Source organism: Drosophila biarmipes, chromosome 2R (genome assembly GCF_025231255.1).
Source record: "Drosophila biarmipes strain raj3 chromosome 2R, RU_DBia_V1.1, whole genome shotgun sequence".
Taxonomy (NCBI): Eukaryota; Metazoa; Arthropoda; class Insecta; order Diptera; family Drosophilidae; genus Drosophila; species Drosophila biarmipes.
In genome coordinates this window covers 13,274,167-13,287,899 of record NC_066615.1, presented here as the reverse complement: position 1 = coordinate 13,287,899, position 13,733 = coordinate 13,274,167, and the positions used below count along the sequence as shown (strand labels likewise).

General features: G+C 43.1%; 3 protein-coding genes across 5 annotated transcripts; 2 read left to right on the top strand and 1 right to left on the bottom strand.

The window, feature by feature from the left end:
- Window positions 1-122: 122 nt before the first annotated feature.
- On the bottom strand, window positions 123-1,455 carry LOC108030365 (microtubule-actin cross-linking factor 1, isoforms 6/7). Of its 2 annotated transcripts, XM_050887651.1 has the most exons (3): window positions 1,288-1,455; window positions 1,134-1,235; window positions 123-1,016 (listed from the first exon to the last, which is right to left on the bottom strand). In XM_050887651.1, the coding sequence occupies exons 1-3, from the start codon at window positions 1,306-1,308 to the stop codon at window positions 507-509; spliced, it is 633 nt and encodes a 210-aa protein (XP_050743608.1). In that variant the 5' UTR covers window positions 1,309-1,455; the 3' UTR covers window positions 123-506. The 2 variants fall into 2 exon arrangements, with proteins under 2 accessions (XP_050743608.1, XP_016958723.2); XM_017103234.3 differs by having other exon boundaries at window positions 123-1,235; window positions 1,288-1,454.
- A 1,479-nt stretch (window positions 1,456-2,934) lies between these two features.
- Window positions 2,935-4,685, top strand: LOC108030461 (uncharacterized). The gene is made up of 2 exons (XM_017103356.3): window positions 2,935-3,264; window positions 3,632-4,685. Exon 1 carries the CDS (start codon window positions 2,999-3,001, stop codon window positions 3,254-3,256), a length of 258 nt encoding a protein of 85 aa, XP_016958845.1. The 5' UTR covers window positions 2,935-2,998; the 3' UTR covers window positions 3,257-3,264; window positions 3,632-4,685.
- Window positions 4,686-6,227: 1,542 nt separating this feature from the next.
- LOC108030460 (uncharacterized) lies at window positions 6,228-13,637 on the top strand. Of its 2 annotated transcripts, XR_007764028.1 has the most exons (4): window positions 6,228-6,569; window positions 12,381-12,590; window positions 12,701-13,373; window positions 13,431-13,637. XR_007764028.1 is itself a non-coding variant. In XM_044092323.2 (3 exons), the coding sequence occupies exons 1-3, from the start codon at window positions 6,228-6,230 to the stop codon at window positions 12,923-12,925; spliced, it is 777 nt and encodes a 258-aa protein (XP_043948258.1). In that variant the 3' UTR covers window positions 12,926-13,635. The 2 variants fall into 2 exon arrangements, 1 of the variants encoding a protein (XP_043948258.1); XM_044092323.2 differs by having other exon boundaries at window positions 12,701-13,635.
- Window positions 13,638-13,733: the final 96 nt, after the last annotated feature.

Here is a 13,733-nt window from a genome sequence, read left to right as displayed (position 1 = left end):
GAGGGTTTTGTCCAAGAAATCGTAGCCCGCACTTGAATTCGCATTCCTTTGAAGTTCCCGCGGTTTTGGTTTAAGGGGAGTGCTGGGCAAGGAAATTTAAACTTAATCAGAACCAATCACAGTTCTATTTATAATTTGTTCAATATATTTTCATATTTGGTAAGGCATGAACTTATAAGAGACGGACAAGAATGGTATGAAAAGTTAGTACAGATGGAGCCGCGATATTTAAAATGGAGTCTGTAAAACACAAAATGCTTTCTTAGTTCCGCTAACGAAAATACCTTATGCTTTTAATTATTTTTTGGGTTTTTCATCTTCCTTTAAAAGAAATACAAAATTTCTCAGAGATATCTATTGTTTCGTAATTTTTTCATTACTTCCTGGACTGCATTTTTTGAAACATTTCAACTGTGTGTGTGAACCAATCGAAACTTTTTTAACACTCAACTTTTTGTAGCACAGATCGATTTAAGTCAAATTTTCTTCTAGTATCATTATGTTGCTTAAGCCCGTCGGGAACTGTTCTTTTCCTGGGAACCCCGTTTCGGGTTCTTTTTTCGGCCATAATTCAGTGCCATTTTGGCGGAGATCTGCTTAACCTTAATAAGTTGACCGTCAACCTCAGCACAGGTAAAGTATTTAGTGCGGACCGGGAAGCAGATCAGAGAGTTTCCGCACCTGTCACAGGTGATAATGTGTTTTCCGGATAGAGCCCTTTTCGGTTTCCGACCCCTTCGACTTTTGGGTTGTTCCGTATTTACATTCCTTTCGCTTGCTATGTCTTGCAGCTGCTTGAGAGCCTTTTCACGATTTTCAATCCTGGCGCTCTTGCGACGCAATGGAATCGTGGCTTCAGGTTCGGGTAATGCGGGCGGGTCCGGAACCATTTGCATTTCCTCCGCAATTTCTTCCGGTGGTGGTGTCGTCGGTAGATCATCAGTTGAATCGTGAGAGTTTTCATCGTACAGCTCGGGGACCCGAGGCCCAGGAGGGTCCGGAACAATTTGCATTACCTCCACAATCTCTTCCGGTGGCGGTGTCATCGGTAGATCTTCAGTTGAATCGTGAGAGTTTTCATCGTACAGCTCGGGGACCCGAGGCCCAGGAGGGTCCGGAACAATTTGCATTACCTCCACAATCTCTTCCGGTGGCGGTGTCATCGGTAGATCTTCAGTTGAATCGTGAGAGTTTTCATCGTACAGCTCGGGGACCCGAGGCCCCATCTCGAAAAACTATCCAGAAGCGTTAAAAGTCGCTGCACAAGTATATGCCATCTATACATACCGGATATAGTTCGTCGTCCATTGTGTTTTATGACTTGTCCTCGTATTTACTGCGTATGTTACTTATGTATATATGTTACTCGTTGAAATTATATTAGTGAATGTTATTTTTTTGGGTTTGAGTCAGGATAGTAGTTTCAGGGGCTCCCATGCTTACAAAAAATTACTAGGTGAGTAAAAACTAAATAAACTTATATTTTTTGTGATGTTGCTACCTTTAAGTTTACATATTTTGTAAAATATCTTGGATATGTTTACCCTCAAGGAAAACGAAGAGCGCAATAGTTTTGGATTATTTGAATCAAATACAGTCTCATATATACGAGCTTAAAACAGGAGAAAATATATAAGTTTTGAATGGTATTTTTTCAAAACAAAAAATCCTAGACTTTAAAGGAAGAACTGTTTTTTTTTGCATATCAATTTAAATTACGAATGATTTTATTCTAGGAAAGGTTATCCAATTACTTGTTTCTAGCCTTAATTTTATTTTTAGTTGTTTCTGATTGGGACAAGAAGTAAATTATTTGCAGTTTTCCAAGAACTTGTTTCTAACTTTGGCAAACGTTCAATAGTGGATTTCCGTGGAAATTAAATCAGATCTAAGCACTTTTTTGGCACCATTCCTTCATCCTCGGCATTCCCAAATCCGATATTCCAAGCTTGTTGCATGCACACACGAGCAAACACCACGCTATCCTCCGAGCACAAATGTCAAACGTCTCACAGCAAAAAGGCGGCGCGGGCGGGGCGTGGCTGGGTAAACAACATATCGAGTGAAGAGAAGTCCTGCTTGGCTCGGCTAACGAGTCGCTTTTCTCCCCAACGAGGACATAATTCTCAACATTTTTCGTTTTTTTAGATTTTACCCACTTTTTCCCCGAAATAAATGTCAAGGATGGGGTAGCGCGGGGCCAGTATGTCCTTAGGAGAAGGGGCTGCTGCTGCCGCAGGCTGTTGATTTTTATTCGAAGGCGTGTGTGTGCTGCACATAAACAAGGCGCTGTGTAACAGACGCCGCAATGGGCATTACTAATGCGCCCCGTGGCACTTTTCGCATACCCATGCACATGTGTGTGCGTGGGTGCGAGGGTGGGGAAATTGGCGGGCTCTGTGGGCGGCGAGGGCGGTCCATAATTGTGCAGTTAGGGCCGCTGGCAGCCGCAAACTGGTGCTTAGATTGCCTCATTTAGATGTTTGCTTTCGCCACCCGGAAGTCATTACGGCGGCGGATATGGGTGCGCGCAGCTACACCAAAAGAACATCGTTGGGCAGCAATTATCGGTTATCAAATGAAAGTAACATATGATTGCTAACTAATAACTTTGAATATACTAGGAATTCATATACAATTTATTTTGTATTTATTTAAAGCTAACTCCACAATTAAATATGCATATGAGCAAGTTAGAATTTGTAGTATACAGGGGTAATTTGTCTAAGATAGTATTTTTAATAAGGTTCTGCTATTATTAAAGTTCGATTTAAGGAGTAAAATTTAGTATATTTAATTTAAAATTTAATAATTTCTAAAATTATACTGCTGTGGAGAAATATGGCATTATTCGTGGACTGGAAAAAACCTTGTCATAAGTTCACCTTAGTTTTTGACCATAGCAGTGACTATATATTTTTCCGAGTGCAGTAAGGCCGCCCCTACTGAGCGCCAGCTGTCAGTGATGAAAATTTAAGTAAGTTTGGCAAACACAAATATGAAATTAACCTTTTTGTTTATCGTGATGCAGTTGCTGGTGCTGCTGGCCATTCGGGCGACTGACCTTCCGCCGGAGCAGCAGGATATTGCAGCTGGTCTGCAGGAGCTGCAGGCGGACGTGGCGCATCCTTGGAGCAGCCCATGCATTCGCGATTGCCTGGCGGAGAAGGGAGATGGACCCGGCGAATGTCAGCAGGTCGAGCAGCAATTCGACTGTGCACTGTACTGCCTGTTTGACGCCGAGTCGCGCTATTGAGCCATAAAGTATGAGTGCAAATACGCACAGGTTTGCTAGCCATTAAACCAATTATGGCCACCCCGCACGTACTTTCATGGGTAGCCATCAAAACCCCTTCGACATACAAAATAATTAAGTATGCCATTAAGGGGGAATGTAATTGCTCGTTGCACACATTTCAGCCGGGCCAACGTCAGTGCTTGTTTTCCTTCATTATTTTCCATTTGGCATTTATTTTAATTTAATTAAAATGTTTGCCATTCCCATTTTTTTTTTGCCCGCATCGAAATGCGATTTTTTCCATTTAATTTCATTTAGACTGCTGACAGCAGGCGCAAATATTTGGCATTTACCCGCACCGCTTGTGTGTGTGTTTTGACGGTTTTTTTTTAGGGGCGAACAAGTGCCACCATATCCGTAGCCATGGCCAGTTTGGAATACCAAAGGTCCGGCCAGGATCGGGGCCATTAATCATCGCCACATGCGACGAGCAGATGACCTTTGCGACGACATGCGAGTTAATTAATCTAACCGAGCTGCCCAGACTGCGGAGGTCATGCGTCGCAATTAAACCTGGCAGCTGATGATGAAGGGAATTTACCTTGCTGCCCAGACGCATAAATTTCAATTTGCAACTCCGTCTATGCATTTAAATTGATGGCTATGCTGGGGGCTCGCTGCCGCAACTGCTGCAAGTGCTGCATATGCGAAAAGTTGTTCGCGCCGCGCTCCAATGCGCAATTAGCGGACCGTGGCCCATAAATTATTTGGCGCTTCGCCGGCGGGGCAAGTGGAAAACGGGAAATGGAAAATGGCGGGCGGAAATGATTGCCCAGCAGGTCGAATAAACAGATGAGCTATGCAAAAGCCCATAGGCCTTGGCTCGAAAATATTCACACCCTGCCTGGCGTGACAATTGAAATGCAGGGCTCAACTGCGTAAGGCAGATAAGTTGGCAAAAATATATATTATCCGTCACGTGACTGCAATGGGCAATCGATGTTGAGCGCCGGATTCCCGCCAGCATCAATCAAATTAACCTTGGCTCACACGGCGTATGCGCAATATGGCTGCATTTTAAACACAGCTCAGTTCGAAAGCCAACTTTTTGGTTTGTTTGTCCCCCCGAACAAATTCGATCAGCATGCAGCAAGGGAATTTCATGAATTTTAAACATTCAATTGCCGAAATGCAAATGCCAATAAATCTCGGCCTTTGTCTGGCCCTCAAAGGCAATGCACCTTTTATCCAAACTTTGGCCCCCCGAAACTCGGCGCTTTAATTATGCAGCCAGTGGAGAGTCTCATTATGGCGAAGTGACATTTTTCCGGCTTCCCGTCTGAGTTTGGGCTTGGGGCCCCCATTGCGAACTTTATTTTATTGCATTTTTAAACTTTGCCCTTCCGCGCCGAAAGTTCAGGCTGAAATATATTTATATTTGCCAGCACGCCCGCTTTTTGCATACCCACTGTGCAGTTTGTCCTGGCTTTTTTGTGGTCCCGCCTAAGCAGAACTATTTGCAGCTGCTCCTGCAAACTTTTCCCACTTCACAGGTCATAGAGTGGCGTCCCCAGACCAGACCAGACCTGATTTCTTTCTTTTTACCCCTGATAGACCCCAGTTTTTGAGCCGGCACGCCCATCCTGGTTAGTTGGCTAACAGGATAACTGGCTGGCGGGATAACCGACTGACAGGATAACCGACTAACAGCATCTTAACAGAATCCGCTCTCCCCCTGTTAGGCGGGTCCTGCTCTCACGGCCAAAGCTCGGCGAAGGCTAGCCTTTGCCGTGTGTGTTTGCAGGACCTTCTGACTTTGCTCTGTGTGTCTTTGCGCTGGCCGACGAGTCCTGTTTAAATACAGCACGCACAGACGTCTGGCAATTTATTCCAAGTTCGGCCGGCTTTTGTTGCACTTGCTCGCTCTGAAGTGGCCGCCCGCGATCTGAACCCCAGTCGCGTACTATAATGGTTCAGCCGCGCCGGAAAATGTGAAGAATTCAGTTTTCAAGAGTTAAGGTGAAAGGTAGTGGGAAATAAAATAGTTATCTTAAAGTTCAGTGTGCATAAGCAGAATAAGTTTTAATCAAAAGGGACGGGGCTTGTGCATCTTATTAAGTTTAGTTATTGGAGGTTTATTTAAAAGTAGCAAATGCTTTAAAGAATTTTAAAAAAATCAATAAGTAAATAAAAAAATTATATGTAATTTATTACATTTAAACCCTAAACGTAGGTATCCCAGAATAAAAACACCACCATATCAACATAGACATTATTAAAATTGATAAAAATATTTTGTTTTTAAAACTAAGTTAAAATAACAAAACAATTACAAGCTATAAGATAAAAAACGGTTTTCAGTGGTAATTAACACACCATTTTTTTACAACTTAAACCTCAAAGGGTACTAGAAAACCACTTAAACTAACAAAACGAGCACGGTAGGATTAAAGAAAAATATATATAAATGTATGCTAAAAAAAAAACTTAAAGTAAATGTGTGCTGAAATACAAAAAAAAAAAACAGACGTTTCTTTCAACATAGTAACTGATTTAATAAAAACAAAAACAAAGTATTTTGACCTTGTTTAAAATATTTATTTTGCAAGAAACTCCCCTTAAACCATTTAACAAATCACTGTTCAGCCAGCTAAAGTTTGTAGCCCATTTTGGTCAACGGCCATTTCCTATTTCGGCAATTGAAAAACTTTTCTAAATCAAAGCCCAAGCGAATGCCACACAAGGATTTCGTTATAAAACGTTCCGTTCAATGCAAACAACACACATATCTGAAATAACAATAACGCAAAGTCTGGCAGTTTTATTATTCTTGCTTCGGCGGCTCTGAGGCAAGCCCGAATGCCATACAGAATATTTCAATTATCGTTTAAATTTGTTTCGCTTGTCGTAAATCTCTCGACCATGCTTTCAGCTAGTGCAGCAGGGAGTCCAGACAAGACGTGCAAAACTTTCGAGACGAGCATAATAGATGGCAGCAATGAATGCGGATGAGACAAAGCGGGATGGAATGCCACAGGGGGAGAAGGAGGAGGAGGATGGGGCAGGGGCTTCGGCAGGGGTGAGTCCTGAAGCAGGCGATCCCGACACCAGGATAGTGGCTCCTCCGCCGCCCCGACAACGAACCCTCACACGCACCGCTGAAATGGAGGCGGATGGCGAGGACATCGAGCTGGACGGCGACGTGGACGATGCGGCGGATAGCATCACCTTGGAGTTGGCCCTGTCGCCGCACAGCAGCTCCACACCCACGCCGTCGCCCACCACCGCCGACGAGGACTTCGCCCAGCTGGACAACAGCAAGCCCTTCAAGGTGGGTATTCCACTTGCATCCGCAAGATCCTTTGTGGCATTAGCCACGCTGCCCACTCGTACCTGCCCACTGTTAACTGGGCCGGCATTTCGTTAAGTGATTACTGCCGTGCCATTGTTACGCTTGTTACGTTGGTAATACAACAAAAAAGAAGGGGCGAAAAAACGCAGAAAATTGAGGGAAAAGTTTGACCGTCAGGGCGAACAAAGTGAAGGGTTCCCTGACGGAACGGCCACTTCAAAGCCTTCGGCGTTGAGTGGCATCATCGACATCGGCACTGCTGCTGAAGTGTTGCTGCCGGTGCTTTATTCGCCCTTTAAGCATTCGCCCAACTTTTCAATCCTCTGCCGAGCTGGTGCGGGAAAATCCCGGGAAAACAGAGCTGTTCTGTACCACCCTCACCATGCCAAACTCTATTTGACTATGGGGAATGCGTAGATGAATGAATGATTTAGGTGAGACAATAGTAGTTTTAATACGAGTATATTCCTTAAACCATTTACGAAAATTTTTAGGAAAGTCTAAATTAAAGAGACAAACTTCTTGGTTTAAGAACTTTTTGTTCTTTAATGTTGTTTTGTACAAAAAAGTTCACACAGGTTAAGGTATTTGAATTTAATATTTCTTCTTGGGAAGTGGAGTTCAGAGCTTAGTCAAATTTGTTCTGTTCATTTATAAAATCCTAAATCAAAAAATATTCTTAAATAAAGAACGATTTCTTCTTTACAAAAAAACGAAATTCATTTGTTTGAGCTTGTACTCTTAAAGGACGTTTCTATCAACTTAGAAAACGTTTCCCCAGTGTTTAGCAATCAAAAAGCCTACGAAATGAAAATCTCCATAAACAAGTTTGTTTATGAAATTCCCTGCTTGTAATTTTTCCTTCCTAATTCGTAAAAGTTTTCGATTTGAAGGCCTGTTAATTGGCTGATTGATTGGTCAACAACTTCGAAGTTTTAAAAATATACAGGTATTGATGTGGGTTGGAAAAATAGTTGTCTATGGTTTGCTTGTATATGTTATTTATGGAGTACAACATTTTTTCATAAATAAGCTTGCATATAAATTGACTAACCTAACCAAATATTCAATATGATAAATGCAATGATCTAATTGAATTGTTCACTTGGCTTGCAACCAGATTGACCAATTTTATGACACTTTATCACCCATATTGCAAACCCCAGTCACGTACAACCTTCTAAAGCAGCATTTTTGCTGTGTCTCTGGTCCACAATTGAAATTTAATTAAAATGTTCAAACTGTTCAGCCGGATAAAGTAGCAGCTTCCGCATGCGGGCGTCACAGTGGCTCCAGTGGCCAGGCGACTGGCCAATCAGCCCGCCCAGCCGCCAGTCACCTTCGGTGCCTCGCTCACTTCTAAGCCGAGGCGCCTGTGGGCGGCGATAGCGATAACGAGGCGTCTTGGCCACGCCACCCGCACACCCTAATCGATTTATTGTGTGCTAACGGCATTAAAGCCACCGCCATAACAATCCAAACGGGCTGAGAGATCGGCATCTGGTGGTCGGGATGGCTGATAAACTCGGCGGGCCATCAAGTGGCTGTAAATTTGCCAGGCGAGAGCAATTAATTGGCAGCTGGATGTGGTCGAAACGCGATGTCATTTGTCAGTGGCGTTTCCTTGATGATGGGCCACGTGACGTATGAGTTATTCATGCGCATCTCGGCTAATTAATAATCATCCTGTCTGCCATTCCTCAAGGCTCTCGTCCTCATCGAGTGCTTTAGTCCCGCTTGCTAAGTCCCTCATTAAAAACTCTGAAATGCTTTGGAGATTAAATCTCTTTGACTAATTGCACAAGAAACTGAAAGCGAGTGGGAATTAAGCCAAGGGGTGATAAGCCTTCAGCTATTAATATGCCCACACAGGGAGTGGATTTATGTGGTCCTCAGAGGAGCTTCAATCATCTAAGTGGAACTGATTTACTTTGGAGTTCATTGATTGGTTGTTAGTTTTGCCTTCACACCATGTTGTGCATTTCCTAGGTCTCTAGAGTATGATTTATAGTAAATGTGGCTTATTTATTTATTATTAGATTTAGGTATTTAGATTTAGGTATTTCATAGGGTCTTAAGGGTTTGATTTTAGTTTTCTTACATTAATTGCCTTCTGGTTTTAAGTTCTCTTTAAAATCTAAATGCCGAAACATATGCAACCTATTTGCATTACTTCCCTGATTGCGTTTAGTTTATTTTGCAGCGGTTGCAGTCTTATTCCTTTTTTGATTTTTTTGCCCCAAGGAAACTCTGTGGTAGACCAGCACATCTCGGGTCCCAGCAGGAAATTAAATTCCAGTAAAACAAATCTCATTGGATGAGGGAAATCCCCTTTCCTTTTTTCTCCGCTGGGTTAACGCGCAAATGCGTTTTTCATGTCACAGTCCTTCGGCGTCCACCTACGGGGTCTTCACCTGCCTGTGGATTTTTCGGGAATGGGAATGCAAATGCCCCTGAGGTGAAGCCCGAGCCACCCAAACGCATGCAGCAGACATGCCGCATGGAACAGCATCCGAGAACAAACAAACAAACAAGAGGACAAACAAAAGCGAGAAGCAAACATTTCGGAGAACACGCCTTGCCCAGACTCAGACTGAGACATTGCGTATACGCCACGTTGCGCATTAAGCCAAATAAACGAGCATTATTCATGTCCAGGCAGGCGTGCAGCTCAGCAACGCCCCGCTGTCCACTGTAACGAGTAAGCTAATAAGTACGTGTAAGTGCGGAATGCGACGACGATTTGAAAGCAGTCGAGAACTCATCATGGCCCACGGAGTTCGAATGAAAGATGATTTCCGCAGAACAAAACAGTACACTAAGGAATATAAGTAGCCCATTGTTTTAAAAAATATTTCTTACTTTGACTGTATTAATATTTTATTTATTTACTTTGTTCTAATTTCTTGTAGAGGAAGTTACTGTATAAGTAATGAGTTTTCAGGTTTTAAAGTGTGATTACAATAATTTATCGAAAACTAAAAGGTTCCCCTTAAATACATGAAAATGTATTATTATATGTATTATTTACATGGATATTTGTAGTATATGTTACGTATTTAATATGTTATTTTTGTGATGTTGTATAGCGCCACCTGCCCGCTATTTCAGTATATGATAATGTGGGCGGAAGGCAGATTTAAGCGTTTGAATTTTATCTTCCCTCAAACACACTTATTTTTTCTCAGTGTCTATAATAAACTGTTGCCATGGCATTCAGATGACAATCAGTGGAAATTAGTGACCCAATGTCTCCGACAAATGCCGTGAGGCGAGAACAGGCAGCCAGGCAACACGAGCTGGACAATAGACACCGCAGGCAGATCAAAGCAATTTGGGGCCCAGACCTTGGGACATTCCAAATTACTGCGGCCTCCATTACCATTACCTAGCCCGAAATCGGTTTCCGCCACCGAGGGCCTCCGATTTGGTCTCTATAATTGCTGGCATCCTGCGTAATTTGCATTTCCTGGACGGCCCTAAGTGCTATTTGAACAACAGACTACCGAGAGCAGGCCACACACATCTCGGATGTCTCATGGCGAATTCATGACTGCAAGCTGCGAGTCCTGCGCATTGTCCTTGTCACGCTCCCGGCTTGTTTGCCGCCGCTTCTAATGATGCTATGCAAACGGGGAATTTACAGGGGCAATATTGACGCTGGACGCGGGCAAACAAAAGTGCGAGGGCAAGTTCCGGGTATAAATATTTACCTGAACCTCACGGAACAGGCCGAAATGGAACCGCAAATCAGTCAGAGAGACTAAGTGCATCCAGATCATACCACTTAAAATTGCCCTGGCAGCCAATTGAAGGGATTGACCAAAAGTCAAAGTTCAACTGGGGCACTCGAAGGGCGGGAATACACATTGTTCGGTGGCAGGCAGTTAAGAAAGCCAAGTTATAATGACTTTCTGGCTGGGCCAGCAAGGGCGAAAAAGTGGCATAAAGCAAACAAAGCCGCAGGCCATTGGCATTTGGCCCAGACTTCGTGGCAGGGGTGCTGATTGAATAGTTGGTGCGTGGCCCCAGAATCCCACAAAGGGCACAAAAACTCAACTGTTTAGGAGAACAGGAGAAATAGAAAAATATCCACTGGCTTAACGGCCCATTGAAATTCGCATTAAATGCACGATAAATTTTCATTGCCATGACTCCAGACTCCTGCCAGACGCAGAGGCATTGCCCATTTGATGGATTCCCTAAGCATCGAATAATTGGTTTGGCACTCCGCTGGTCCGGGGGATTGATTGATGGGCCATAAGCAGCGAATGCGGCGATTAAATGACCACAGACCGCTTGACAGTCGGCTGTCAGCCGGAGACACCTGCAGATCTGTCAAAACAAGTCGCGCTCCACCCCTTTGGCCATTTATCAGGATATTCCCACTGCCACTCGGGGCGTATACGTACTTTAAGGCCAAAAGGAAGCACAATGGAGGCGTTGGCAACTTTTCGACAGAGCCCTGCCCTTCGATAGCCTTATTTTCTCCCTGCTTTCTTTTACCTTTCGCTTGACCCATGTCCATCCATGGCCAAACTTGGCCTTGGCAGCCTGTTTGGAATCGACAGCATTATGCTTTAAATATTTCAGTAGCAATCTTTTAGGCCCGACAGGAGGCTCGGCTTCGGCTTGGGCCGACAAACAAAAAATAACAGAGTAAAGGTAGAAAAATATAATCGGTTGCCGGGGCCGACTTCCACCTTGACCCTTCCATTGTTTGCTGGCTTTATTGTTATGGCAAATGATAAATTGATTAGTTGCTGCTGCTGGCCCTGCCCCACCTCCATCTACCTGCCTACCTGCCCCCAAGACCACATCACCAGCACAATTAACCTGCGTCTTCTCGCATCCTTGTGGGGAGTGCGTAGTGCTCCTATCTTTGTCGCCGCGCTTCGTTAACTTCATATTGTTTTTATTGACAGCTGCGGGGAATGATTGTCTGCCTTGGGGCTCCTCTGGCAAATTAAAGCAAACAAATGTTTGGGGCTTTTGTGTTTCCTTGTGTTGCCATAGCTTAATGGACAAAATGTGCGAGGGCCTAACAATTGACTATGACAAACATTTTTGGAGAGAGCTAAGTAAACATTTGGCTGAGGGCTTTAGATTTTACATCGACGATTGAACAGGAATTAGGTTTGGCTTTAAAATGCTATTCAAGGTAAGCCTGTTTGCTTTCGAGCTTACCTTTTTAGGGAACTATGGCATTTATTCATAATGTACTATTGAATACATTTTTATTTGAAAACACCTCCACATTGTCTCGAAATTTAATAAAAATGCTTAGCAAATTCCTTTTTCAAAAATGGTTAATCTATTCTTACACTGAAATTATTTAAATACTTGAAAGAATGCCCAAAGTTATCTAAGTGATTTATATCTTGAATTTTAAATTACTTAGATTAAAATCAATAAAGTTAAATTAGGCAAAGATATGTTACAAGAACGAATTGTGCAAGGTAAACGCTACTATAATTATCTTTCTTGTATATCTCCCTTAAAAAAAGTATAAAAGTTTAAAAGTGACACTTTTAAAATGTTTTGACATATTAACAAACCAAGAGCCCGTTCCCCTCAAACATGAAACTTGTTATTGAAATAACTCCATTATGTCAATTCAACAAAAGAGGAGTGATTAAAAAATGGAACATCGAATTGTGAAGCTATATCAATTCTTTTCTCCTGTGCACTAGTTAAGCCTTCGCTATCACAGCTATGCAATTTCCGGCATCTCAATACAGAGCGTGAATTCGGCGTAAAATTCCTAGTAATCCGTCGCCTCCATTCCAGATCAAGGACATCACAAGGAACATCCGCAAGGCTGTTGTGGCCACCACGCTGTCGGAGTTGCGGGTAAAGGTGTCGGTGAAATTTGAGAGAGCGCAGCCGGCGATTCACCTGGATTGCGATGGCACCGAGGTCGATGATGAGGAGTACTTCAGCACTCTGGAGCCGAATGCCGAATTGATTGCCGTCTTTCCCGGCGAGCAGTGGCGCGACGTGAGTTGCTTTGCCCTTTATCCCGGACTTAGCTTATCCAAGCCCATATCCCTTTCGATTTTCTGTTTTGAACTTGGCACTTTCCGTTTCCATTTCCATATTCCCCACAGCCCAGCGACTATAATGCCAATCTGCGTCGCACATCGCTGGATGCTCAGCGGTTGCGGAAGTTGGTGAGCAAACTGCAGCCGAACTATATGAACGACGATGATTTGGACAAGCTGTCGAACATGGATCCCAACTCGTTGGTGGACATCACGGGACGGGAGCCCAAGGACAACGAATACTCGGCGAGGAGCGATGCCGCCAGGCTGTCCACGGAGTTGTCTTGCTAAAGGGAGTCACTCCCCACTCGATGAAAGAACTGTGTGAATTGAGATGTATATAGGGAATTTGTACGAGTTTATATGGCTAGCCGGAGTATTTTTGGAAAACGTTTTGACGATGACGGCACTTGAAGCGACCGATTTGGATGATGGTTGTACCGTGGGGTTTTATCTCTATAACCGTAGATCTGAGAGTTGTCTATTTTTCGAGCCCACTCACCCTGAATGTCTATTAGCAGCCGCTAGTTGTTCCTAGACCAATAGTATGAGCCAAGTCCTGGCGAGAGCCTCAAAGGCTCAGTCTTAGATAACCTTATCCTCACCTCACTCAGCGGACGATCAAGGAATTGCGGAATAGATCTGAATTAGGCAAATAGAAATAATATATTTTCCATAGCAGTATCCTTGTGAATGTCACACGAAAACCAGCGATTGGGTTATTAGGGATCAACCAAAAGTAACGTAATTGAATCTCAATTAAATCAATTAGCAATTGAATAAATGTTCACCCTAGGCACACCAAAAAGGGCTTTTACCTTTTTTTGTATTTACGCTGCATCCATGAACAAGCACAATTTGCTGCACTATTCAAAGGGTTATAGGAGCCTGAATTTAATTCAATTTAAACTTACGTTGTGTCCACAGGAATCAACTGGAAATTGTAATGTAACTTACAAAAAAAAAAAAACGAAACAAAAAAGCAAATAAATAAATGGATAAATTTGTGAAAATTACTTTTTATCGAAACAATAAAACTCGTTATTATCTGCTGAGCTGGGCTGCTTTTCTGGATTTATTGTGGTCAATAAAACTACTT